This window comes from Brassica napus, chromosome C7 (assembly GCF_020379485.1).
Source record: "Brassica napus cultivar Da-Ae chromosome C7, Da-Ae, whole genome shotgun sequence".
In the NCBI taxonomy this organism is placed as follows: Eukaryota; Viridiplantae; Streptophyta; class Magnoliopsida; order Brassicales; family Brassicaceae; genus Brassica; species Brassica napus.
The window spans coordinates 33,057,676-33,070,323 of NC_063450.1; the positions used below are offsets into that span (position 1 = coordinate 33,057,676).

The 12,648-nt window shown below is 36.6% G+C and overlaps 2 protein-coding genes across 2 annotated transcripts; both read left to right on the forward strand.

The window, feature by feature from the left end:
- Nucleotides 1-3,264: 3,264 nt before the first annotated feature.
- Nucleotides 3,265-7,178, forward strand: LOC106417793. Its single transcript, XM_048764167.1, has 7 exons — nucleotides 3,265-5,383; nucleotides 5,474-5,479; nucleotides 5,738-5,822; nucleotides 5,895-5,964; nucleotides 6,064-6,074; nucleotides 6,694-6,773; nucleotides 6,871-7,178. Exons 1-7 carry the CDS (start codon nucleotides 3,265-3,267, stop codon nucleotides 7,176-7,178), a joined length of 2,679 nt encoding a protein of 892 aa, XP_048620124.1.
- LOC106351986 lies at nucleotides 6,949-10,037 on the forward strand. The gene is made up of 5 exons (XM_048762353.1): nucleotides 6,949-8,126; nucleotides 8,518-8,647; nucleotides 8,846-9,133; nucleotides 9,213-9,428; nucleotides 9,549-10,037. The coding sequence occupies exons 1-5, from the start codon at nucleotides 8,038-8,040 to the stop codon at nucleotides 9,864-9,866; spliced, it is 1,041 nt and encodes a 346-aa protein (XP_048618310.1). The 5' UTR covers nucleotides 6,949-8,037; the 3' UTR covers nucleotides 9,867-10,037.
- The last annotated feature ends 2,611 nt before the right edge of the window (nucleotides 10,038-12,648 follow it).

Sequence of the window (12,648 nt, forward strand, 5' to 3'; positions counted from 1 at the left end):
AAAACGGTGTAACTAGACATCTCACCGAATCGTATACACTATCAACAAACGTGGACGAAGAACCAGGATCATTCAAGCTTCCTCATATCGATGTTACAGAAAAAGGAGATGGTGGTGAGCATCAAGATCACCAACACCACGAAGAGCAAAGTAATAATGAAGAAGAAGAAGCTGTAGAAGCAGGTGAACAAGAGCAAGTAGCAGAGAACAACGATGCAAACCAAGACCAGCATGTAACATCAAGATATGGCCGTAACATCAAAAAACCAAAGCGGTTCGATGATTAATACATTCTACTCGCTGAAGTTGAAGGTGGCAGACTCTTGCTCACCATCGATGGTGAACCAGAAAGTTACATCGAAGCTGCAGTGATACAAGCTTGGATTGATGCAATGAAGGCAGAGATCGAATCTATCATCAAAAACAAGACCCGAAAGCTCGTCAAGAAGCCGACAGGTGTGAAACCGATAGGTTTGAAATGGATCTATAAGATCAAGAGGAATGCAGATGGAACGGTGATCAAATACAAAGCAAGGCTAGTTGCAAAAGGTTAAGTGCAACAACAAGGCATAGACTTCGACGAAGTGTTTGCACTAGTTGCTCTAAGAGCTTGGAACATAAAACTCGACCGTGTTCTCAAGGAGATGGAGTTCACGAAGTGCACCAAGGAACCTGCGGTATATCAAAAGAAAGAGAAGGGGGAGCTTCTGATCATAGCTATATACGTTGATGACTTGTTTGTAACAAGAACTTCGCTCAACGTTATCAAGAAATTCAAAAATGATATGTCAAGGAGATTTGAGATGTCAGACCTTGGGAGGCTTACATACTATCTTGGTATAGAAGTAACGCAAGGAGCTGATGGCATTCTAATCAAGAAAGTAGGATACGCGCAAGGTATACTTGTCAAGACGAATATGGAGTCATGTAACTATACTCACGTTCCGATGCACACGAGTTTGAAAATATCAAAGGCAGAGGAGGCGCCTGAGATTGATGCAACACCGTATCAAAGCACCATTGGATGCTTAAGATATCTTCTTCATACACAACCAGACTTGGCGTTTTCGGTTGGTGTATTAAGCAGATATATGCAGAGTCCAAGAGAGAGTCATGGAGAAGCAATAAAGCATCTATACTCACGTTCCGATGCAACATCATATCAAATAAATGCGATGCACCTATTAACAGTCTGCGCAAGTTCATCGGAGTTCAGAAGATCAACATACCTAAGATTCAAGTTGGAATTAAGGGGGGGAACGTTGGATAATTCTAATTAACTTGAGGAGCAAGTTAACTCATTAAAGTGAAGTTTGATGGGTTAAGGAAAAAAGAAAACATATCGAGCTTAGGAATGTTTCCATATTATTATTAGGAAAAGATGTAGCTCCGCCCTTAGGAAAATATGTAGTTTCGTCATATATAAAGAGTTCTCATGGAGAGATGTTTCATAAAGAGAAACACATTGAAAAGTTTAGTTTTGAGAGACTTTCTAAATCTAATAAGAAGAGAAGTTCTTATAATCTTTGTGTTTGTGCAACTTTAAAATACAGCTGTAAACTTTTCATGCGAAGAACGAATCCTACTACGATCAGCAAAACAGAAAAACTCAAATGAGAATCTAAACTCATATCCAATTTATTTTCACTCAAAGAGTTTAAATATAGGACTTTGCGTCCCCACAAGAAATTGAACTTATTCTCCAAGAGGTTAGTCAGTGATGGTAATCGGGATGGCATGGCCGATACAGTCTAAAATCCATAAGATCTGTAAATATTTGAGTTTTATGATTACTCCAGCCTAACATTCACACAATTCGTAAATATTTGAGTTTGATCCAATCCAAACTAAAAACATTTTAGAATAATAGTATAGATGACATTTTTATCATTTTATGCATGTAAATCTTCATAAAAACAATATTTTCTGAACTATTTTTTTCAAATATAAAATCAAATTAGATATAACAAGACTTAAAATAGTCTGATGTATAATTAAAACTAAATATATAGATAACAACACTAATGCTAACCAAATCTTTCACACTTTTAATTTTGGCAAAAAGTATGTCTACATGAAGAAAAAGACACAATTTTAAAATTTCAAATGTGATTAATGTAATGATAAAAGAGTAAGGTAAATTCACATCTTTCGCAATTTCTTTACTAGTACTTGGATCAAAATATTAAAACACTATGCCAATATCAGAAATAGCTTCGACTACAAGAACAAGCTTAACTAAAATATAAAGTTTTAGGTTTTGCGAACCAGCTTTATCCTAAACGAGCTTAAACCCAAACTGATTTAATCCAAAAAATTCAGTTTTAAGCTCATATAACTAAGCACAAGCTCAATAATTTATATGACGGGTTCAGGGGACCGAGATTCGGCCTAATTGACATGTCTAAGATTAGCTTTATAACAACTGAACCATAAAGATTAATGGAGAAATTTGCTTATTCTTCTTAACTAATGGCAATGGAAGGACAAAAGTCAAAATCATCAAATAAAAGAGAAACCTAATCGAAGATAACCTAATAAGGCAAACGGCTACTCACACACCAATCGAAGAATACAGAATGAAAGTCAAAATTTTAAATAAACAGAAGACAGAACCAGAAGACATCATCTTAACATAAAACATCATAAAAGTACAATTCTATGAAATAGAGAAGCTTGGCCCTTGAGCAGAAAAGGTGGAACACACATGAGGAGAAAAGCCAAGATCGAGAGAGGAGCGCTAAGAAAATCTGACGAATTTACACGAGACGGAAGGGGGGAACACTACAAGAAAACAGGGATTTCCCTACTGAATTTAGTGACTACAGCTGCAGTCGCTAAATATACTAACCGAATACCTACTATTTAGCTACTGATTTGCGACCAATACAAATCCGTTACTAGTTGGTCGCTAATTTACGACTACTAAATTTAGTCCTTATTCAGTCGCTACTTTACGACTATTTAGCTACTTATACTAGGTCGCTATATTTTTGTCGGCCATTAGTCGCAAAATACCGTTACAAAACACGTGGAAATCGTTACTGAGTTTAGTATACCGGTTTTTGACGAGTGATTGTAGTTGTCGCCAAATCAGTAGCAAAAGAGTGGCAAAATAGTAGCAAAAGAGTGGAAAAATAGTAGCAAAACAGTCGGTAAATATTCTATATATAGATGAAAACTGACACATTTCTTATCTCATCACCCGTGTAATAAGAATCATATCCTTAAAAAAATTCGAGAAAAAAAAAATCGTGAACAACAATGACGAGCAATTATAACAAGTATATAAATTTTCGTGCTTGGATGTACAAGAGGATTGATGAAGAAACGGGGAATTTCTCGAGAGAGTTTGTCGCGGGGGTAGAAGAATTCATGACGTTTGCAAATAGTCAGGAATTAAAGCAGAGCAATGGTGGTAAGTTCTTTTGCCCTTGTAGTATTTGCAGAAACGAAAAATTTCTCTCGGGGCAAAAAATCTTGAAACATATATATAGTAGAGGATTTATGGAAGATTATTATGTTTGGTACAACCATGGAGAAGAAATCGACATGGGATTAGGAACGAGTTATGTTGATCCGACGCATTTAAGTGGTAGTGAAGAAGTTGGTAATTTAGTAGAAGATAGATATGTGGAAATGGTGAATGATGCATTTCGTGATAATTTGAATTATGATAATTATCAACAGGATGATAGTTATCAAAATGTTGTAGATCCGGTTTCGAACCATTCAAAAAAATTCTACGATTTGTTAGAAGGAGCAAAAAATCCTTTGTATGATGGTTGTCACGAAGGTCACTCGCAGTTATCCTTAGCTGCTCGAGTTTTACAAAATAAGACAGATTATAATATGAGTGAAAAATGTGTGGATTCGGTATGCCAAATGTTATCAGACTATTTACCACCTGGAAACCAATCAACCGCTTCACATTACGAGACAGAAAGGTTGATGCGCAATTTGGGCCTCCCCTACAACACAATTGATGTATGTGTTAACAATTGTATGATCTTCTGGAAAGAAGATGAAAGATGGGATAAATGTCGATTTTGTGATGCACCAAGATGGAAGCCTAGAAATGAACGGCGTAGGACAAAAGTACCATATAGTCGTATGTGGTATCTACCTATTGCTGACAGATTGAAGAGAATGTACCAGAGCAAGAAGACTGCATCAGCAATGAGATGGCATGCAGAGCACCAAGCAAAGGAGGGTGAAATGTGTCATCCGTCAGATGCGGCGGAGTGGAAATACTTTCAAGATCAACATCCCCGTTTTGCAGAAGAACCTCGTAATGTTTATCTTGGCTTATGTACGGATGGCTTCAATCCATTTGGAATGTCTAATAATCATTCGTTGTGGCCAGTGATCTTGACTCCATATAATCTACCCCCTGGTATGTGCATGAAGACAGAGTACTTGTTTCTCACAATTTTGAATTCTGGACCGAATCACCCGCGAGCTAGTCTAGATATTTTCCTCAAACCTTTGATTGAGGAGTTAAAAGAGTTATGGTCTACTGGAGTTGAAGCATATGATGTCTCCTTGAATCAAAATTTCAATCTTAGAGCAGTGCTTCTGTGGACGATAAGCGACTTTCCGGCATATGGCATGCTATCAGGATGGACGACCCATGGGAAGTTGTCTTGTCCAATTTGCATGGAAGATTGTAAGGCTTTTTATCTTACTAATGGAAGGAAGACCTGTTGGTTTGATTGTCATCGAAGATTACTTCCTGATAACCATCCACTGAGGAAGAATAAAAAGGACTTCTTGAAAGGAAAACAAGCTTTGAATGATTTTCCACCTGAATCTTTGACAGGTGAACAAGTTTATTCGGAGCAGTTAAATGGTGTCAATCCACCAAAAACATCTAAGTGCGGTGGAAATGGTCATGACAAGAAGAAACCTGGATATGGGAAACATCATAATTGGCACAAGGAAAGCATATTCTGGGAGCTGCCGTACTGGAGGGACCTCAATCTTCGACATAATCTTGATGTGATGCATATTGGGAAGAATTTTTTTGATAACATCATGAATACTCTTATGAATGTGAAGGGTAAGTCGAAAGACACAATCAAGTCAAGATTGGATATAGCACTTTTCTGTGATAGAGAACATTTACATGTTGATAGCAATGGGCAAGCTCCTTTCCCTCCCTACACATTGGACAAGAACGCAAGAACAAGTTTATTGGAATGTGTGAAACATTCGGTTAAATTCCCAGATGGTTATGCTTCAGACCTAGCTAGGTGTGTTGATCTTGAGAATGGCAAGTTTTCAGGCATGAAGAGTCATGACTGCCATGTTTTTATGGAGAGGCTACTTCCATTTATATTTGCAGAACTCCTAGACCAAAACGTCCATCTTGCGTTATCAGGTAGTAATTTTTTTGTTTTTTGAAATTTGATATATATATGTTGATAATTAGTGTTGTACTCACAATGTGAAATTTGAATATATATTGTAGGTGTTGGTATATTTTTCCGTGACCTTTGCTCGAGGACTTTACAAAAAAGCCGGGTCAAAAAACTTAAACAAAACATAGTTTCGATAATCTGCAATTTGGAAAAGATCTTTCCACCATCATTTTTTGATGTGATGCAGCACTTGCCTATACATCTCCCATACGAAGCTGAACTAGGAGGCCCCGTGCAATATAGGTGGATGTATTTTTTTGAAAGAAATTTCAAAAAGTTGAAAGCAAATGCAAAGAACAAAAGATATGTGGCAGGATCGATAGTTGAAGCATATATCAACCAGGAGATAGCTTTTTTCTCGGAGCACTACTTTGCTGACAATATACAAACGAAATCAAGGTAAATACATAGATATGATTCATATGTTCACTTTTTCAGATATAAAATGTTATATTTTCATCATTTGGGCAGGTTCACGAGATTTGATGAAGGTGAAGTCCCCGTATATCATGTCGGAGGAGTACCTGATATATTTACTCACGTAGGTCGTCCAAGTGGAGAAATGCAAGAAATATGGCTATCCGAAAAAGATTATCAATGCGCACATTCATATGTTTTGCGAAATTGTGAATATTTTCAGCCATTTGAGAGGTATATAATTTGACAATTGTTAACCTTATGTTTTTTTTTTATATATCCTACTTTGATTTCTCATATTTGTGTTGGTCTAATATAGGATGTTCGAAGATTATATCAGTGCAAAATATCCAGACATTTCCGAAGAAGAACTCTCCACGAAGAGAGCAGATGAATATCATATATAGGTGAAAGATTATGTATGTCTTAGTAATTATACATGTATTAAGTGTTTTTCGTTCTTTATATTGATATATATATATATATATATATATATATATATATATATATATATATATATATATATGAATTTATTGATACAGGTTAGCTACTGGAGCAACACACATCCTTTTCCTCTTTGGGTTAAAGATATGGCGAATGGACCCATGAATAAAGCTAAAGCATGGCCTATCTATTTCACAAGAGGTTTTTTGTTTCATACGCAGAAGCATGGTGACGGACGAAAGACTTGTAACTATGGAGTATGTGTTAAAGGAGAGAGTTAAACAAATATAACTGATGAAGCACATTACTACGGGATCTTAACTGATATCATAGAAATAAAGTATGAGGGGGCGGTCGATTTGAGAATCACACTTTTTAAGTGTAAGTGGTATGACCCTGTTCTTGGTAGAGGCACTCGGCGGAGCAATGGTGGTATCGTTGATGTTCTTTCATCGAGGAAATACTACAAATATGACCCATTTATTCTAGGTACATATATATATATATATATATATTTTTTTTTTTTTTTTTTTGACATCAGGTACGTATAATATGCGTAGATATATTGATATTTGATATTACACAGCTTCACAAGCAGAACAAGTTTGTTATATCCCGTATCCGTATGTAAAGAAACCAAAGCAGTTGTGGCTCAATGTTCTTAAAGTGAATCCGAGGAGATTAATCGTTGCTGGAGAATATGAAGACGTAGCCTCGATTACGTTACAACAAGAAAACGATGATGCTGTTCTGATGACTACAGTTGAAGACCTACAATTTGAGCATTTGGTACATGCTCGAAAAGAACCAATAAATCTCGATTTCGAGGTGGCAGATGGAGAACCAAATGACGAATTCCGATGTAATTTATCGTCTTCTGATGATGATGTTTAAGTTATTTGAGGCAATATGTAATGATATATATTATTGAAACATTTATTTTATGGTGTGTTTTTTTATAAAAAAATTGTATTTAGCTAACTAATCCCACCTAAACCATAAGTAACCCGCCTATAAAGCCTGAATTTACTAAACCCAAAAATTTGATAATTAGAATCCCTCCTAAACCAAAAAATTTAACTAATCCCGCCTATAAACCCAAAATTCAGTAAACCCGCCACAAACCAATTATTTTTGGCCCATTTAATTAGATTTCTTTACTAATCATCGGCAACCCTAGCTAATCAATCTCTAAATCTCTCGATCCCACACTCCTCTCTAACTTGCGATTTCACTCTCGATCTCGACCTCTCAGTCCGGCGATTTCACCGAAGCTACTGCCGATCTATCTCCGGCGATGGGTGGAAAGAGGAAGCGCAATCTCGTGGCACCGGGTTCGTCGATTAATAAAACACCAAGACCATTACCGACTCAGTATGACTTCGTCTCTAAGGCGAAAACGTCGAATCTTCCACCGGTGGTTCTCCCTAACAACAATCCGGCGCCGTCGGTAAGGGATTATCCACCTCCGAGGCAACTCTTTCCGTGCTCCACGTTCCAACCTTCTGGATCTGCTCTGGTTCCTTAAACTCAGTCTCCAACTCGAGTACCTCAGTCTTCTGGCGGTGAAGGTAATTCATATCCTCAACCTGGGCAGAGACAATCTCAATCTCCTCCACTTGAAGAATCTCCATCGTCTCCACTTCATGCAGCTCCATCGCCTCACAGTTCTCAAGCACAAAACTCTCATGGAGACCCAGAAGATTTTGCTGAGTTCGAAGCTCCAGTTGAGCCTGATCTCTCGGAGGATGTGATGGATGTATTAAACCGCATGCTAGCCCAACCAGGCCGAGAGGAGTTCACAACGGTCCTGTCTCCCAAACTCGAGCCTGGTACAACATGGTATGGGTGCTCTACTTTGTGTCTGTTGTGTGAGGTTTCAGTTTGTCTCCATGAGAGTTTTAGTGTGTTTAAGTTCGAGTTCGAGTTTTAGCTGTTTGAGTCTAGTACACAATTTTGAGTCACGAAGTTGAGCTAATTATATGTTTTATGTGTTTAAGTTTATGTCCGAGTTTTAGCTTTTCGTTTCAAAACCTTAGTTTTTTTTTTTTTTTTGTGGTTCTGTTGTGAAGATTTTAATTATGTTTCGCTTTTGTTTGAGTTTCTCTTCTTTCTGTCTGTTGTGTGAGTATTATACTAGTGAGAGTCTCTGCCTGTTTAGTGTCTTCTCACTGCTTGTTTGAGTTTGAGTTTGCTGATTGAGAGTCTCTGTTTTTTTCCTCTTGTCTTGTAGGTTTGGTTATGACAAGTCCAGCTTGACCCGTAAGATAACCAAGATTATGAAAAAGAAGTTTAATAAGCCTTTCTATAGTTGGACCTGTGTGCCTAGAGACAGACAAGAAGGATACTTCGTTGAATTTACGGTAACCTTCTTTATCTTTTACATTCAGTTTATAGTTCTTTCTGTTGTGAAAAGAAATATCGGCAAGTAAAGTATGCAATGAAACTAGGTGGAACAAAGAACACTGAAACATATATAATTATTTATTTGTATGTGAGAGATATGTAAAGTAGCTAGCAACCATGCACGATAAGCTTATATGTTATCTGTTGTTTTGTAGAAAAAACACACATGGAATCCCATGTTAACCGGTCTTGTTCAAGAACACTTTGAATCCATTTGTCAGCTTCGAATGAAAGGTATGGTCAGTGATGTAAGGACCTCTCGCGAGCAACCGAATTGGATAGGAGATACACTCTGGAAACAAATGACTGCTTATTGGGACACTGAGGCAGCAGTGGGAAAGAGCCGCAAGGCATCAGCAGCTCGTTTGTCTGAACGTAATGGTCTTGGTATTCACAAGCATAACTCAGGACAGAAGTCCTATATGCAAATCGAACAGGAGCTGGTGAGTATCATTTTCTTTGTCTCGTTTTCTTTAACACTTGTCTCATTTTCATGTGTGACTTTCTTCCATTTCATTTCAGACAGTGGAGTTGGGAAGACCTGTGAGTTTTGGTGAAGTATTCATCAAGGCTCATACAAGAAAAGGTGGAACCTATGTTGATTTCAAAGCAGAAAAAGTTGCTGAGGCTTACAAAAAGAAAAAGGAAGAGAAGTTGGCTAACCTTGAGAAGGATAACACTGAAATCTCAGAGGGGCTTTTGCTAGCAATAGAAGAGGACAACGAGCTGTTTATTCAGGTCTACTATTTTTTAAAAAAAATATTTTACAGTCATAAGTTTTTGCATTAAGAGTTTGGAGTTGTTTTCCAGCTTGGAAATTGATTGATAATGACTTACTCATTGTTTTCTTTGTTGTAGTCAACTTTCTGCAATGACAGAGGAGACCTTTTTGGTATTGGAAGCCTGAAGAAGAAGCTTAAGAGAAAACCAAATGACCCGATCAGCTCCTATTCTTTCATGCACATGCAACAAAAGCTTGAAGAAGCTGAACTCAAGATAAAAGAACAAGAAGCCCGTATTGCCAAGGCTGAGGCAGACCGTGCACTGGAACAAGCTACTAACCAGGCTCAGATGGCTGAGTTCTCCCTTATGCACAAGAACATGCGTTCAACTGACCAAAAATACCTTGATTTCATTGCCTCTGAAGCATCATCTCCAGCTCCTCCTGATCAGTAAAAGCTGTGTACTTAGGTTATCATATTTAACTATCTTTTGGTGTTTGGTATTTTGTACATATAACAACTCTGATAACGTTTTGGTATGTATCTGTATTTTGGTGTTTGATTTGGGATGTATCTTTTTGGTAATTAGGATTCTAAAAACTTTAATCTACCTCCAGTTTCTTCATTTAGCATGTGTCAAATGATTAATCCCACAAATAAAAATCAAAAGTGAACCAAAATAAATAAATACCAAATCCCAAATCAATGTTTGTATCGGTCAAAAAACAGTAGCTCCGTAGTCACTTATCAGTCGCTAAATACGTTGATAATCAGTCGTTAATCGTGGCCACCTCGGTCACTAATTAGTCACTATATATACCGACCGTTTAGCGACTGGTATATTAGTCATTAAATACGTCACTAAAGTAGTCGCAAAATCAGTCGTACCTTAGCGACTACTTTACGACTGTTAAAAGACTGATATAATGGTTGGTAGTCAGTGGCTAAATACCGACCGATTAACGACCGATTTATTTAGCGACGCACACTATAACGACAGGCTTAATTAGTCGTAAATCAGTCGCTACTCTTGATTTAGCTACCGATTAGCTACTATTCTTCCAGTAGGTAAAAACCTGTTTTCTTGTAGTGGAAACGCATACGATGAGACTCATACAAGAACAAGAAATTAATGCATATCACAACTTCCTATCTCAGTTTTCTTTCAAAACCAGTAATGAACATAACAATGAGACTCATACAACAACAACAACAACAACAACAAAATGCAGCTACCGACAATTTACTGGTCATAAAAGATATTAGAGACTAAGTCTCCCATATTGGTAGTTGGAATGGATCACAAGTAATATTTAAGATAGAGCAGTCAATCCACTTATTACCAATTACTTTTATGTTGGAAGTCCATCTATCTTAACATGGTATCAGAGTCCGATCTATATAGTCCAACCCGATCCACATTGATCTGACCCAAAGTTAGCCCATCGATCCTTACTCGAATATTCCGAGATTGACAATCAAATAATCATCATCTCGAGTGAGCGTACTAGAGGCTAAGTCCCCACATCGGTAGATCTTAAGTAATATATAAGATAGATATGTTAATCCACTTATGATCAATTAGTTTTAGTTGGAAGTTCATCTAGCTTAATGATGTGGGAGATTTAGTCTCTAATACAAGACAGCTAGTCATGCTGCTAAACTAACTGCAGGATACTATAACCCATCAAACTGTGATGGGTACTCTCTTGTTTTCAAAACTTTGAAGAAGTATTCCGTGACTGTGAAGTTGTTTTCAAAACTTTGAAGAAGTATTCCGTGACTGTGAAGTTTATGAGTCTGTCTTCAAATGAGCATAGATAAGCACTAGCTAATCCAGAAGGTCTGAGTTAGCAGGTAATGGCAGTTTTCATTTATGACTTAGCTTTCTTATTTCTCTGCAAATGTGTTTTCTTTAACTGAAGTTTGGTTGTGTGGGCAGGTGGTCAATGCAGCTTAGGATTAGGGATTTGTTTTTGGTGGAGAGAATGCGATAACTTCTTTAGATAGAGAAGATTGTATGGGGACTAAATGAAATAGCTAAACCAAAAATCCCTCCAAATAGTTATCACTTATATTTCTTCAGTTATAGCCAACCTTCTCCTCTTGTTTAAGGATCTATTTGCTTTACAGATTTGGACTACTTTATAAAACGTATACATGGTGAGATTTAACATACAATCAATCTCGCATGTCTACATTGCTAAAGTTGTGGTTCTTAAAATTATTTGTATGTTTTTGCAGGTGACATATACAGAGATAAAGAATGGCCGGAAATCAAAATTGAGTGATAAAAGTTGCAGGGTTTTAGAGGTTTTAAAGCAAGTCGTTGTTTGAACTTTGAAACATCAATTTTTTTTTACCTCTTCTTCACAGGGACTAAATTTGATATTACATATGTAAACCCCTACACTCTATAGGAGTAACTAATTATCACATTTTCCATTGCTAATGTTTAGGTCTAAAATCTAAACCTCATTCATAATTTATTTACTTTTAAAATTATACATGCGAGTCTTATACTATTTTTGGTTTTAAATAGTTAAATGCAATTATTCTGAACCCACTCAAGTAGAGCATCTACTTTTTCAGATATATTTTGGCAACTTATGCTTACAAGTAGTCAGTCATTGGTAGGTAAAGAGAGTCCATTTTTAAATAAGATGCTCTCTTGCACACGTTTTTTAGTTAATTAAAAATAATAAAATGGAAAACAATGGTTTTTACCTCATAATAATGAAGGTAAAGAGGAGAAAGTAAACAGTGTAATAATTTGTTTTTTAATCAAAAACAGTGTAATAATCTAATACTACGCCTTTAGGTATGAGTTCGGTCCTGTCCTTTAATATCATTGTTTGTACATGGCAACAACTGAAGGATTAAACCGAATTTAGTCAGTAGTAAAGTATATTTTGAAGAAGAAGATATTAGTTAATGGGTAATTGACGGGGCAGAAAGTGTTGCACCTAAAACCTTTTGACTAAATTGCTCGAATCCGATTTCAATGATGTCATTAACTTTGGTACAAAGTTACATGTTTTTCTTGTACTATTACAGACATATTCTGATAAGATTCAGATTTCTCATCATTGTATTCTGATAAGTTAGAAGAGCATTGAAGAACGTCTTTAAACAGGATACTCAGAGCATGATTAATTGAAGATTTTTAGGGTGGAGTTCTTGGCGGAATATCAAAAACTGTCTATTAACTCTTAGTTAAAAATGCTAAGAACCGA